Raw genomic sequence first — 10,872 nt, 5'->3', positions numbered from 1 at the left:
TGATGGACTGCAACATGTAAGAATGAAATCTTTTGCTTATTTTTAATATATAATTATTAACATCATGCTTTTTAAATTCTGCTGAAATTTAGATGGAAGAGATCTTTAAAGGTATGTAACACAACCATCACATTTTTTTGCAGATTAAATTCCTGGAGATTAAGTGACAGTCTAAGGCCACGTTACTATTAAGTAACAAAATCAAGAAAAAAGCCCAAGTTTCCAGACTTCCAGTCCAATGACTTTTTATATGTTGCCAAGAGATCAAATAAATAGGTCAGCATTAAGGAAATGAGATGGACGTGGGAAGACTGAATAGTCAGATCCAGTTAAATATGACTACTTTAAAAGTACCTGTAACATTGTAGAAGAACTGGTCTGACTCTAAATGGTCTTATTTCTTAACTGTTTTGAATATTGAGAGTTCTTGGATAGTTTTACAAAATAACCCTGACAATTACAGCTCAATTTCACTCCAAGTTTCCAAGTGAAAAGAAAGCCAGACCTTTAGAATACTAAATGAATTGTGGCAACACTGTGAAGAATGCACCAGAGAAAAGCAATGTTCTTACCTTAGCAAACTGCCAGTGAATGGGAAAGTGGAAGCCCTGGCATTCTGCCCAACATTTATTTACAGGGCTATTCTGAGTTTGTATTCCCAAGTACAGTATCTTCAGATCTGCTTTCTAGACGAACTAAAAGCAGAAGCTAGCCCTTCCTCACAATGAATACTGTACTGAAATGTTTTCTCATATTGACTATAATAAAGTATATAGAACTACTATCCTTAGCTACTCTCAGGAAGATCTGAGAACAAGAGTGATTACTAGAAAGCAGTTATTTCATGAAGAACATTTTGGAACAAATCAATGGAAATTACAGCATGTGAATACTTTCACAATTACCTGGTTGTTTTTCCTTTGGATCCTCCAGTGAAATGGGTTTCTTAGATACAGCATCTTTTACAGCTTGCCTTAGTTTCCTCTGTTCTTTTCGGTACTTCTTGATAGTGCTTTGTTGTTTAAATTGCTTATTTTTTAGCTTGTTTTCAAGTTTGACTTTACTAGTTTTTATCAACTTCCGAAAGCTTGGGATCTGTTTTTTGTTTCTTCTCTGTAAAACAACAACAGTAGGAATGGGGCACACCCAGAAATGTATATTACTTTCAAAACCAGAGTAAAGAGAATTGATTATAAATTTCACTACACCAATTCCACCATTGTAATGTTTCACAGCCACGGATCTTGCATTTAAGAACTAAAACCAAACTAAGGCATTAACTAAAGAATGGCACTAGAGCATCAGTTATCCAACCCAGGATGGTCTTGTGACCAAAATCCACAGCTGCTCAAAAGGGTCTAAGACACTACCCACCCCCCGCCTCCCCCCAAAATAGTTAAGAACCATTCATCTAGTGGTAAATGGTTATTCAAGGCTTGCTTATCATCTACAGTTTAGCATACTCAGAGCAAAACGCTAGCTATCTTTAATGATAACTGACATTTCTATATTGTCTTACCGTTTACAAAGTGTTCCAGCATAACTTAACAGCCTAGTTAAGCAGTGATTGCCGTTATCCTACATCACTGATGAAGCTAAGGCTTAGAGAGATTATGTTGACTTGTCAAAGACCTTTAAACTAAGAAAGACAAAACTGAATGCCGGTCTTTGAATTCCAACTCTCTTGCTGGTGACCTCTCATTCAAATATCCAAATCCTCGGAGTAGCTCTAATTTTCTGTGAGAATTGGAACAGATCACTTGCTTTCCTATCTCCTCACCCTTTAGGGAGAAAAACTGACTCGTCTCGGGTCCCATAACTAATACTATAAACTAATTGAGAAAAGGACTCTGTTTCTCATCTGTAAAAAAAGGGGTTCGAAAAATGGTCTTGAAGAATCCTTCACTGTCTGACATCCTAGGGATGCAAGACTTGGTGCTTGCCTGGTGCTTGCCTCATCGTAGCTCATGAAGCCGAGTGCGAGCATAGTGGACAATGAAGAAAGAGTCAGTTCTAAGGGCCAGGAAGTGGACAGCGCACAGAGCCAAGAGGCAGCTCTGAATCTAGGCCACCGCCCCCTAAACAAAGGCGAAAACCCGCCCGACAGCTATACCAGGAAGCGACTCTATCAGCCAAAGGGGCCCTAAACCGCGAGGGCCGGGCTTCTGCGGACGCTTACCGCCTTCATCCTTCAAATGGGAAAGGAGTCTCTGCGCGACAAGTTCACCAGGGGAAGGGGTAACCCAGGAATCCGAAGGGGGCGACACACGTGCCGCAACCTGGACACTGCGCAAGACGGAAGCTGCCGCTAGTCCCGCCCCATTCTCCGCCGCCGGAAATGGGGGCGGGACTTCCGTAGACGGGCTTGGGCGCGCGACCTCTAGCGGTGACAGTCCCGCAGCACTGGGCGGGTGTCCCCGCGGTGTGCACGCTCGTGGGCGCCCACGGTGCTTAGAATGGCGTAGGCCAATGCGTGTGGCCGGGGACGGTGCTTTACAATGTCTCTTAATCTTTGACTCTTCCTGGATTTCTTTGGAAGTGTTTGGGAAATCGGGATCCTCCTCTCAGAATGAAGGGACCTAATTTTTTTTTAATCACCGTCCTGCATTTTATGCCTCTCCTCAAGCAGCTTATCTCATCTTTGTTATAGATACTGATTTTGTAGTCTGTTTTCCATCCGTAAGGTCTTGAGGGCAAAGGAAAGCTTATTCCTTTCGTGTAATGCCCGACCCTCGCCTGGCCCAAGACGGGCTCTCTGGGCGTGTTTGTGGAATGCTGAATGATTTCCCATGACCTGCCGGCACTCAAAAGTCTGTGATTCTGTTTTATTTTGAAACAGTTTTTGCCTTAATAACCATTGTCTGATGTAGAGTTACATATTAGTGAGATTTATCTGCATTTCTATATTTTACAAATCTCTCAATTTCTGGATCCCACTTCAAAGACCAAGAATCCCATTCCGCCTGGAATTCTTTCCCTCCCATCTTCCCCAATTTCTCCATTGCTCTCTTTCCCTCTACATACTCTCAGAAACGGCATAGGCGGTCCCACTAGAGTATTACTTCATCAAGCAAACTGAAAACTTTTGCCCGTGCTCTTCTCAAGTGTTTGAATTCTTTCCCAAACAGCAACTTATCCGTGGCCACTTCCATCCTTTCAGCCTTTCCTCCAGTTTCCTTAAGAGTGAGGCTTCTGCGCTTCAAATCAAAACCAACATCTCCCAGCTTCATCAGACTCCTGTATCACTAATTATCCCTTTTCTCCTTTGTCTCCCTCCCTAATGGATCCTTCCCCTTGGACAATAAACATTCAAATTTCTTCCATCCTTCATTTTTTTCTAATGAGCCAATCTCCTTTCAGTTGCTGTTTTTATTTTCTTCCTTCCCTTGTCCTTGCTTTCAAAAAAATTAGTATTCTCCTGGTGTCTCCACTTACTTTTCTGTATTATCACAGCCCAAGCTATGCTAGCTTTTTGGAGAATTAAGTCATACTCTTGGCCCATTTTAAGTTTATAACCAACTAAAGCCTTTGGATCACTTTTAAACAATTGTTGCCAAACAAAATCTCTTCCATCTTGAACTTGAGCAATCTATTATTTGAATGCAAACTTTAAAAAAATGGAAGTTTACTAATTTAATCTTGCTGATTTCTCAGCTTTGTGTCATTGCCCATCCACTCAATCCGCTGCTAAGCTCCGTTTGGGCTCTAGATTCTCTTGGATCTTCCAAAGCTTTCCTGGATACTTGGGCTGAGAGGAGTCACTGCACTACCCTGACTAATTTCACACAGATTGTACTTAGAGATTTCTGTGAGCCCTTTTGAAAGGTCTGTTAACCCAGCTGGCTCTGCCTGTAACATCCCACTGAAACTGCTCTCATTAAGGTCATCAAGAACCTCCAAGTTGAGAATTTTTTCTAAGTATGCACTGAATTACATCATTTCCTTTTTTTTTAACCTCGCTAGATCTCTCCACTGCATTTCTTCTTTCTCACATTAGAATTTCAACTCCTTTGGCTCTCCTAACAGCCTCTTCCCCAGGTTCTCCTACCTCCATTCCTTTTTTCTCTTGTCCAATGTTTGTTGACTCTCCGTGTTCTACTTTTTTTTTTTTTTTTTTTTTTTTATGCCTACAGCACCTGGTATTCCTAGGTGGTCTCCCATCCAAGAACTAACCAGGCCCTACACTGCTTAGCTTCCAAGATCAGACGAGATCAGACACGTTCAGGGTGACATGGCCGTAGACTCAGTGTTCTACTCTTGGCCCACTTTTCTAATTCTCATTCTTCTTTCTCTTCCAGTATGAGTTCATCTATCTACCTATCGCGAAGCAGTTCCCCAATTTTTTGTCCTGTCCATACCTCTCCCTCAAGCTTTAGTCTTATAGCCACACCTGCCTCCCGGACATCTCCACATGGTAACCACGGACTTCAGTTCACCATGTTTAAAAACAAACTTTTTTTTTTCACTTGCGCCTCTTCCAACATTTCCTATTTCATTCATTTACCCACGACTAGAATTTCCACATTCCACAGATCTTTGGAAACAAGCCAGAGCTTTATTGGTCACTCATGTCTTACAATTCTCCCATTTTCTAAAGATAAACTAGTTTGAAACTGTCACTAAATGGACATGGTACCACAAGGCTTCTGATGTCCCAGTCCCATAAGGTAATTTATATGTTATAACTAGGGGTCTAGGAGAAACTAAAAGTGCATAACAGACTCAGAGTAAATGCTTCAAACATAGTTAAAACATAGTTGAGAAAAAAATATGGAGTTGAGAAAGATAATTATGTATGACCAAATAGAAAGTAGTAAAAGAGATTGCATAGGTGCTATAAAGAAAGAAAGAAAGAGAGGAAGGAAGGAAGGAAGGAAGGAAGGAAGGAAGGAAGGAAGGAAGGAAGGAAGGAAAGATACTTTGGAGGAAATGACAGAGTAATGTATGCTTAAAATTACCCCTGAAGAAAAGATCAAGTTCAAATAAGTGGGATAATATTTTCCAAGCAATGTCACACAGGTAGTACAAATAATGCATACTGTGGTCCATCATGAAATTAGGTTAAATTAATTAACAAAAATCCAAACTAATAACAACAACAACAACAACAACAACAACAACAACAATAATAATAATAATAATATAGCAGATGTTATTGGTGTCCCATTGGCATCCTCTCAGGACTTCCCATCCCATAAATGCCCAAAAAAGTCCTCTACAAGTGCTTGCAACTTTTCACCTGAGGGCTTTTTCTCAACTCCTGCAAGACAGGCCAGAAGTACCAAGGAATTTTCACCCTGAGAGCAGCCTTTAACATATTAAAAATGGAAGTTGAAGGATAAATATACCAATTTTGGTAGACTGAAAAATGTCCTCCAAAGTTTTCAGGTTCTGATCCCTGAAACCTGTGAATATTATTTCATATGGCCAAAGGTGTAATTAAGAATCTTCAGTTGGGGAGATTATCCTGGACTATCCAGGTGACCCCTAAACGCAATCACATGTGTCCTTATAAGAGCTAGGAAGAGAGAGATTTCACATAGGCAGAAGAGGAAGAGACAGTGTGATTTAAAAAGTAGAGACTGTATTGATGTAGCCAAAAATCAAGAAATGCTGGTAGCCATCAGAATGGGGAAGAGGCTAGGAACAGATTCTCCCCTAGAGTCTCTGGAAAGAGGGAGACCATACTGACAACATGATTCTTGTGATAATGATTTTGGATTTCTGGCCTCTAGATCTGTGAGGAAATAAACTGTTGTTTTCAGCCACCAACTTTGTGGCAATTTGTTAGAGCAGCCATAGAAAACTAATACCCAAATATTTGTACTAATAAATATACCAATGTCCTCACTCCTCAGAGATAGGACAACTCTGAGGTACATTCCGCCTTATCTCTGAAAGGTTCACAAAAGGATTGAGCCCCACCTGGAGAGGTAACTTACTCATCAGTCTATTCTATTACTGTCTTTCTCTTCCATGGCTCACTTCTCCATCCTGCTATCAGTAATTCCTGGACTCGCCTTCAAAACAAACCTCTTACACTCAGATCTTTGTGTATTAGTTTCCTGAGGCTGCCATAACAATGTACCACAAATTATAACAACAGAAATTTATTCTCTCACAGTTCTGGAGGTTAGAAGTTAGAAATAAAGATGTGGGAAAAATTGATTCCTTTTTAAGGCTCTGAGGGAGAATCTCTTCCATGTTTCTCTCCTAGCTGCTGGTAATGGCTGGCAATTGTTGGCACTCTTTAGCTTGTAGATGCATCACTCCAATCTCTGCATCCATCTCTACATAGCATTCTCCCTGTATCTCTGTGTCTTCACATGGCCATCTTTCCCTTATGGAAGGACAGTATTTATATTGGATTAGAGGGCCCACTCTGATGACCTTGTCTCAACTTAATCATATCTGCAAAGACCCTATTTCCAAATAAGGTCACATTCATAGGTATTGGGGATTAGGATTTTAACATCTTTTGGAGTAGTACACAGTTCAACCCATAACACCTTTCCTGACTCAGGGTCAAATTTGGGGGTCCCCAATGTAAGACAATTATCACTTATTAAGCACATTATATAGTACCCTAAATAGAAATTATTTTGTTTTATCCTCAATAATTTTAAGATAAATATTAGCTTCATTTTAAAGTTAACGTATCTGAAGATTAGATATTACAGTGCAGCAAAGTCTATGTTTACACCAAATGGGAAATATAAGTTGTCAGTCCCACTCCAATGGGAGTGTTTTTCAGCAAAAGGGATCAAATGCCTTAAGCTCTTTTCCTAATCTGCAATATTATAGATCAGAAAAAAATAAAAGAGGGATTTTCCCAAGGTTGTGATATATGTTCTTTTCCATTTAAGACTGTTGTTGATAAATTAAACTTCTAAGACATGACATTTCCTCTTTCTTTACTTGAATTGGTTGTTCAGAGCCATTCTTTATTTATTCATTGCTTTCCAAAATCTCTAGGGAAGAGGAAGTAAATTCCACACACAAAGTCACGTACAGTTTCTGATAGTCCCTTTGGCAGCAACAGTTCCTCACCCTCCTCTCTGTACCAGACTCTGCTAGGAGCTCTCTGAACGAATGTTCTGTAAAACAAAGACTCATTGTCTCTAGGCCTCTATTCTAAAGCTGTGGGGAAGCATAACGAAGCAAGGATGAGACTATAGAATGAAACTAACATCTAAGATATTGTATATAACATTCTCACACACTCCAAATGAACCCTAAGAGGGGATTCCTGTCCCTGCTTATTCTAATGTTCTCTACTCCATCTATCATCAAAGCTTGAGTCCTTCCTCCAGGTATAAGTTTGGAAATACTTTCACTCATGGCCTTATCTGCACACACTCCAAAGACCTGCTTTATGCTTCTGACTGTTGATCTTTTTTTTCCCAAACTCATGCTGATTATAATTAAAATCCATTTGGTAAATAAATGGATACGTAAGTGAAATAAGTAGACATTTTTGAATAGATCAATGAGAGGTTTAGATGATCGCAAATATCTCCCCCTATATCTATCGCACCAGAAAGAAGATAAAATTCTGCCCCTAAAGATATCTCTTTGGATCCATTAAGATCAAAAGTACTTTTTAATATTCTCTTTAGTAATTTTTAACGTTCAGAGAAAAAAGGAATCGGTAGCTTCTGGAGGTAACAAAAATGAGAAGTGGAGGAAGGGAAGGGTGTTAAGTGAAAGAGCCAAGTTCCAAAACAGCTAGCTTTCAAACATAATATAATGATGCGTGTGTATCATAATATAATGATAGTTTCAGTGGGCATATGCATTATCCATTTCTGCTTTACAAATTACCCTAAAACTTAACAACTTAAAACAATAATAAATATTTATTATTTCATGCAGTCCCCATGGGTCTGGAATTTAGGAGTGGCTTAGACGATGGTTCTGGTTCTGGAAATTGCAGTCTAGATGTTGGACAAGGCTGCGGTCATCCGAAGATTTCACTGAGGCCCAAGGACTGGCTTCTAACATGCCTCACTCATATGGCTCTTGGCCAGAGGCCTCGCTTCCTTATTGGCTGTTGGCAGGAAGCTTCGGTTTCTCACCATGTCTTCATGACATAGCAGCTGGCTTCCCCCAGAGCAGGTTATGCAAGAGAGAGCAAGGGAAATGCTCTCATGCTTTTTAAGATCTAGTCTTGGAGGTTGTCTCTTCTGCTATTCAATTTGTTAGAAGTGAGTTACTTAATTCAGACCACATTCAATGATAGGGAAATTAGAGCGTACTTTTTGGAGGGAAGAGTATCAAAGAATTTGTGGACGTATTTAAAAACCATTAGTGTTACGTTCAATGAACATTTATTGAGCATCTTTAATGATACCTGAGTAGGCACTGGAATTCAAACACAAATTTTTTCCTATAACTCAGAACTAAAGAATTCAGAATTTTTATGTAGGTAAACAAGAAGCAATTTAGAATACAGGGCATTATGGGACTACATGATAGGTTTAAAGCTAAATGGACATGAAGGCGAGATTTAAATCCTGAACAGCATGTTGTTATTCCTGCCACCATTAGAGTTAGTAACCCCCCACAAAAAAAAAAAAAAATCATGGACCACGTGAGGGACTGATTTTCTTCTAAACAGAAGAAAAAGCTTATTTTGTAACCTGCGTTACTACCTACTCATAAAACTTTGTACTACCCACTCATAAAACTGAACCGAGAACTAAATACCAAAGTGCAGAAATAGCGACTTATCCCGTCTTGTAATGCCTAACACCTAGGTCACTATTTTTTCTCTACAAATAATAAAAAATATTTACTGGTTTGTTGAATTAAGTTTAACCAATGAATTAAGATGAATCCTAGGTACGTACCATGGTTCTTCTGGGTGTTTTCTGTTACTTGTTTCTTTGATACAATCAGCTCTCTTCTTTAGAATTTAGAGCAGTCACAAGGGCACAAACTGGAGGCCCATGGACTAACCTTTGCCAGTGAAATTGTTTTGTTTGATTAAAACAGCATTGTGTGTGCATGTGTGCATGATATTATTGTTGATTGATTTTTTAATCCCTTTAGGTGGGGCATATGCTCAGTATTCACTCTTTATTCCTCACAGCGCCCATCCCCCACCTTTCTGTTGTCTTATAATCATGAGCTTATTGGTCCCTAAAGGCAGTTGAGTATGAGACTCATGCACCTAGATTTTAATTTATAAGATTACACTATGTCATTCTAGTTCAGCCTATTTTTACTCTCCATCCCAAGGATAAGCTGTTTTCTGCAAATCACTTTTGTCTTTAAATCAAAAGTACTGTTTTGGTAACCATTCCCCTTTTTAGTTTAGTTAGTATCCCCCTTCATTCTGCTAAACGCTTGTTTTCTCTCTCTCCTTTCCTCCTAGTCAGCATTCTTGGTAAGTCTCCCTATCCTACCAATCTCAATACCCACATCCTAAATGGTATATGAGGAAAAGCATGAATGTTGAGGCTGGAAAGATACAGTTTTTACTAATTTTTTAAAATGGGGATAACGATAATCTATATATAGCACCTGGCATGTAAAAGATATGGTGAACATAAAAACATTCTCTTCTTCTTTCTGGCAAGCACTTTCAAGACCTGGTTATTTGCACAGCCCTTCCACTCTGATTCTCTTTTCCTATCTTTATTCTTCTCAGTTCATTGATATATCCTTTTATGAATTCATTTATTCAACAAACATTAATTGGTCACTTACTCTATATCAGCCACTCTGTCAGGGGCTGAGAAAGGGAAAATGATATACCATTCCTGCCTTTGATGAGCTATGGTCTACCAGTGGGAAGCAGATATTAATCAAAGAACCACATAAATAGATGTAAATTTTTTAAATTTAATTTTTAGTCGTAATTAGTGTCAAAAAGGAGAGAGCATGTGGTGTTAAGATCTACCATAATAGCGGGATATGGCTGCATCTGAGAGGTCATAGAAGGCTTTTCCTGAAGAAATGATGAGCTGAGATCTGAAGGAAATAGGAGTTAACAGTGTGTGTGTGTGTGTGTGTGTGATTAAAACTTCTAGCAGCTGGAATAGCATGTGCAAAGCTCTGTGACCGAAGGGAGCACAGGTTTATTACAAGTCAGAGTTTGCTGCTTGCCAGATTGCTCCCCCTTCCTACCTTCTCTGCTTCATCCCTCCCTCCTTCCCACCTCCCTCCCTCCCCTCCTTCCTTCCTTCTTTCCTTTACTTCTTTCTTTCTCCCTGAATGTAGAGTTATTAACACCTTCTTCAGCTCTTGATATATTATCATCATTCATTCATGCAAAGACTGTCTATTGCATTTTTTATTTATCTGTATATTCAGTTATATTCTCTCTCAGCAATTCTCTTCTCCTCTTTTCCATAGGCAAGCATCTTAACGCATTTAACATAGATATTAAAAATTGATTCATTTCTTGTGAAAATATGTATTTCTGCTACTTTGTATTCGTATTTTCAGCTTATGTAAATGACATTGTATTATTCTCATTTCTTGTCACGCTTGTCACTATGTTTTTATTATCTATCCAAGTTGCTCTGTGTATATCTAATCTGTTGTTTCTGATTGTTGCATAGTTGTCCATCATGGTTCATCTGCCACTTACTATACTATATATTTATCCCAATTCTCAATGTCTCCAATTTCTTTTCACTTCAAACAACAATAACAACACACATACACATTAATAGTTAAGTAATTTGAAATATTTAAGAGAAGTTATTTTACTCATATAAAATTGGAAAATCTTTTGAAGAAATATAATCTTTCTTTGGTGAGGGTTCAGGAAAATGAACACTTTCACCTATAGTGCATGTGGGAAATATAAAGTTGTGCAATCTTTTTTGAGAGCAATTTGAAAATATGTGTCAAAGAACA

At 38.9% G+C, this 10,872-nt stretch overlaps 1 protein-coding gene and 1 pseudogene across 1 annotated transcript in view; both read right to left on the bottom strand.

Moving 5' to 3' along the window:
• The window catches only part of NOC3L (NOC3 like DNA replication regulator), a 28,271-nt gene extending 25,948 nt beyond the window's left edge, over positions 1 to 2,323 (bottom strand). Inside the window, exons 1-2 of the mRNA XM_023531469.1 lie at positions 2,180 to 2,323; positions 881 to 1,113 (exon numbers count right to left, since the gene is read on the bottom strand). Coding sequence (XP_023387237.1) covers positions 881 to 1,113; positions 2,180 to 2,188 — 242 coding nt within the window. The 5' untranslated portion in view covers positions 2,189 to 2,323. The remainder of the gene's footprint in view (positions 1 to 880; positions 1,114 to 2,179) is intronic.
• Positions 2,324 to 4,124: 1,801 nt separating this feature from the next.
• On the bottom strand, positions 4,125 to 4,243 carry LOC111740835 (annotated as a pseudogene).
• Between the last annotated feature and the right edge of the window lie 6,629 nt (positions 4,244 to 10,872).

The sequence above is a fragment of the Pteropus vampyrus genome, unplaced genomic scaffold, assembly GCF_000151845.1.
Source record: "Pteropus vampyrus isolate Shadow unplaced genomic scaffold, Pvam_2.0 Scaffold68, whole genome shotgun sequence".
In the NCBI taxonomy this organism is placed as follows: domain Eukaryota; kingdom Metazoa; phylum Chordata; class Mammalia; order Chiroptera; family Pteropodidae; genus Pteropus; species Pteropus vampyrus.
This window is presented reverse-complemented; position numbering and strand designations above follow the sequence as displayed.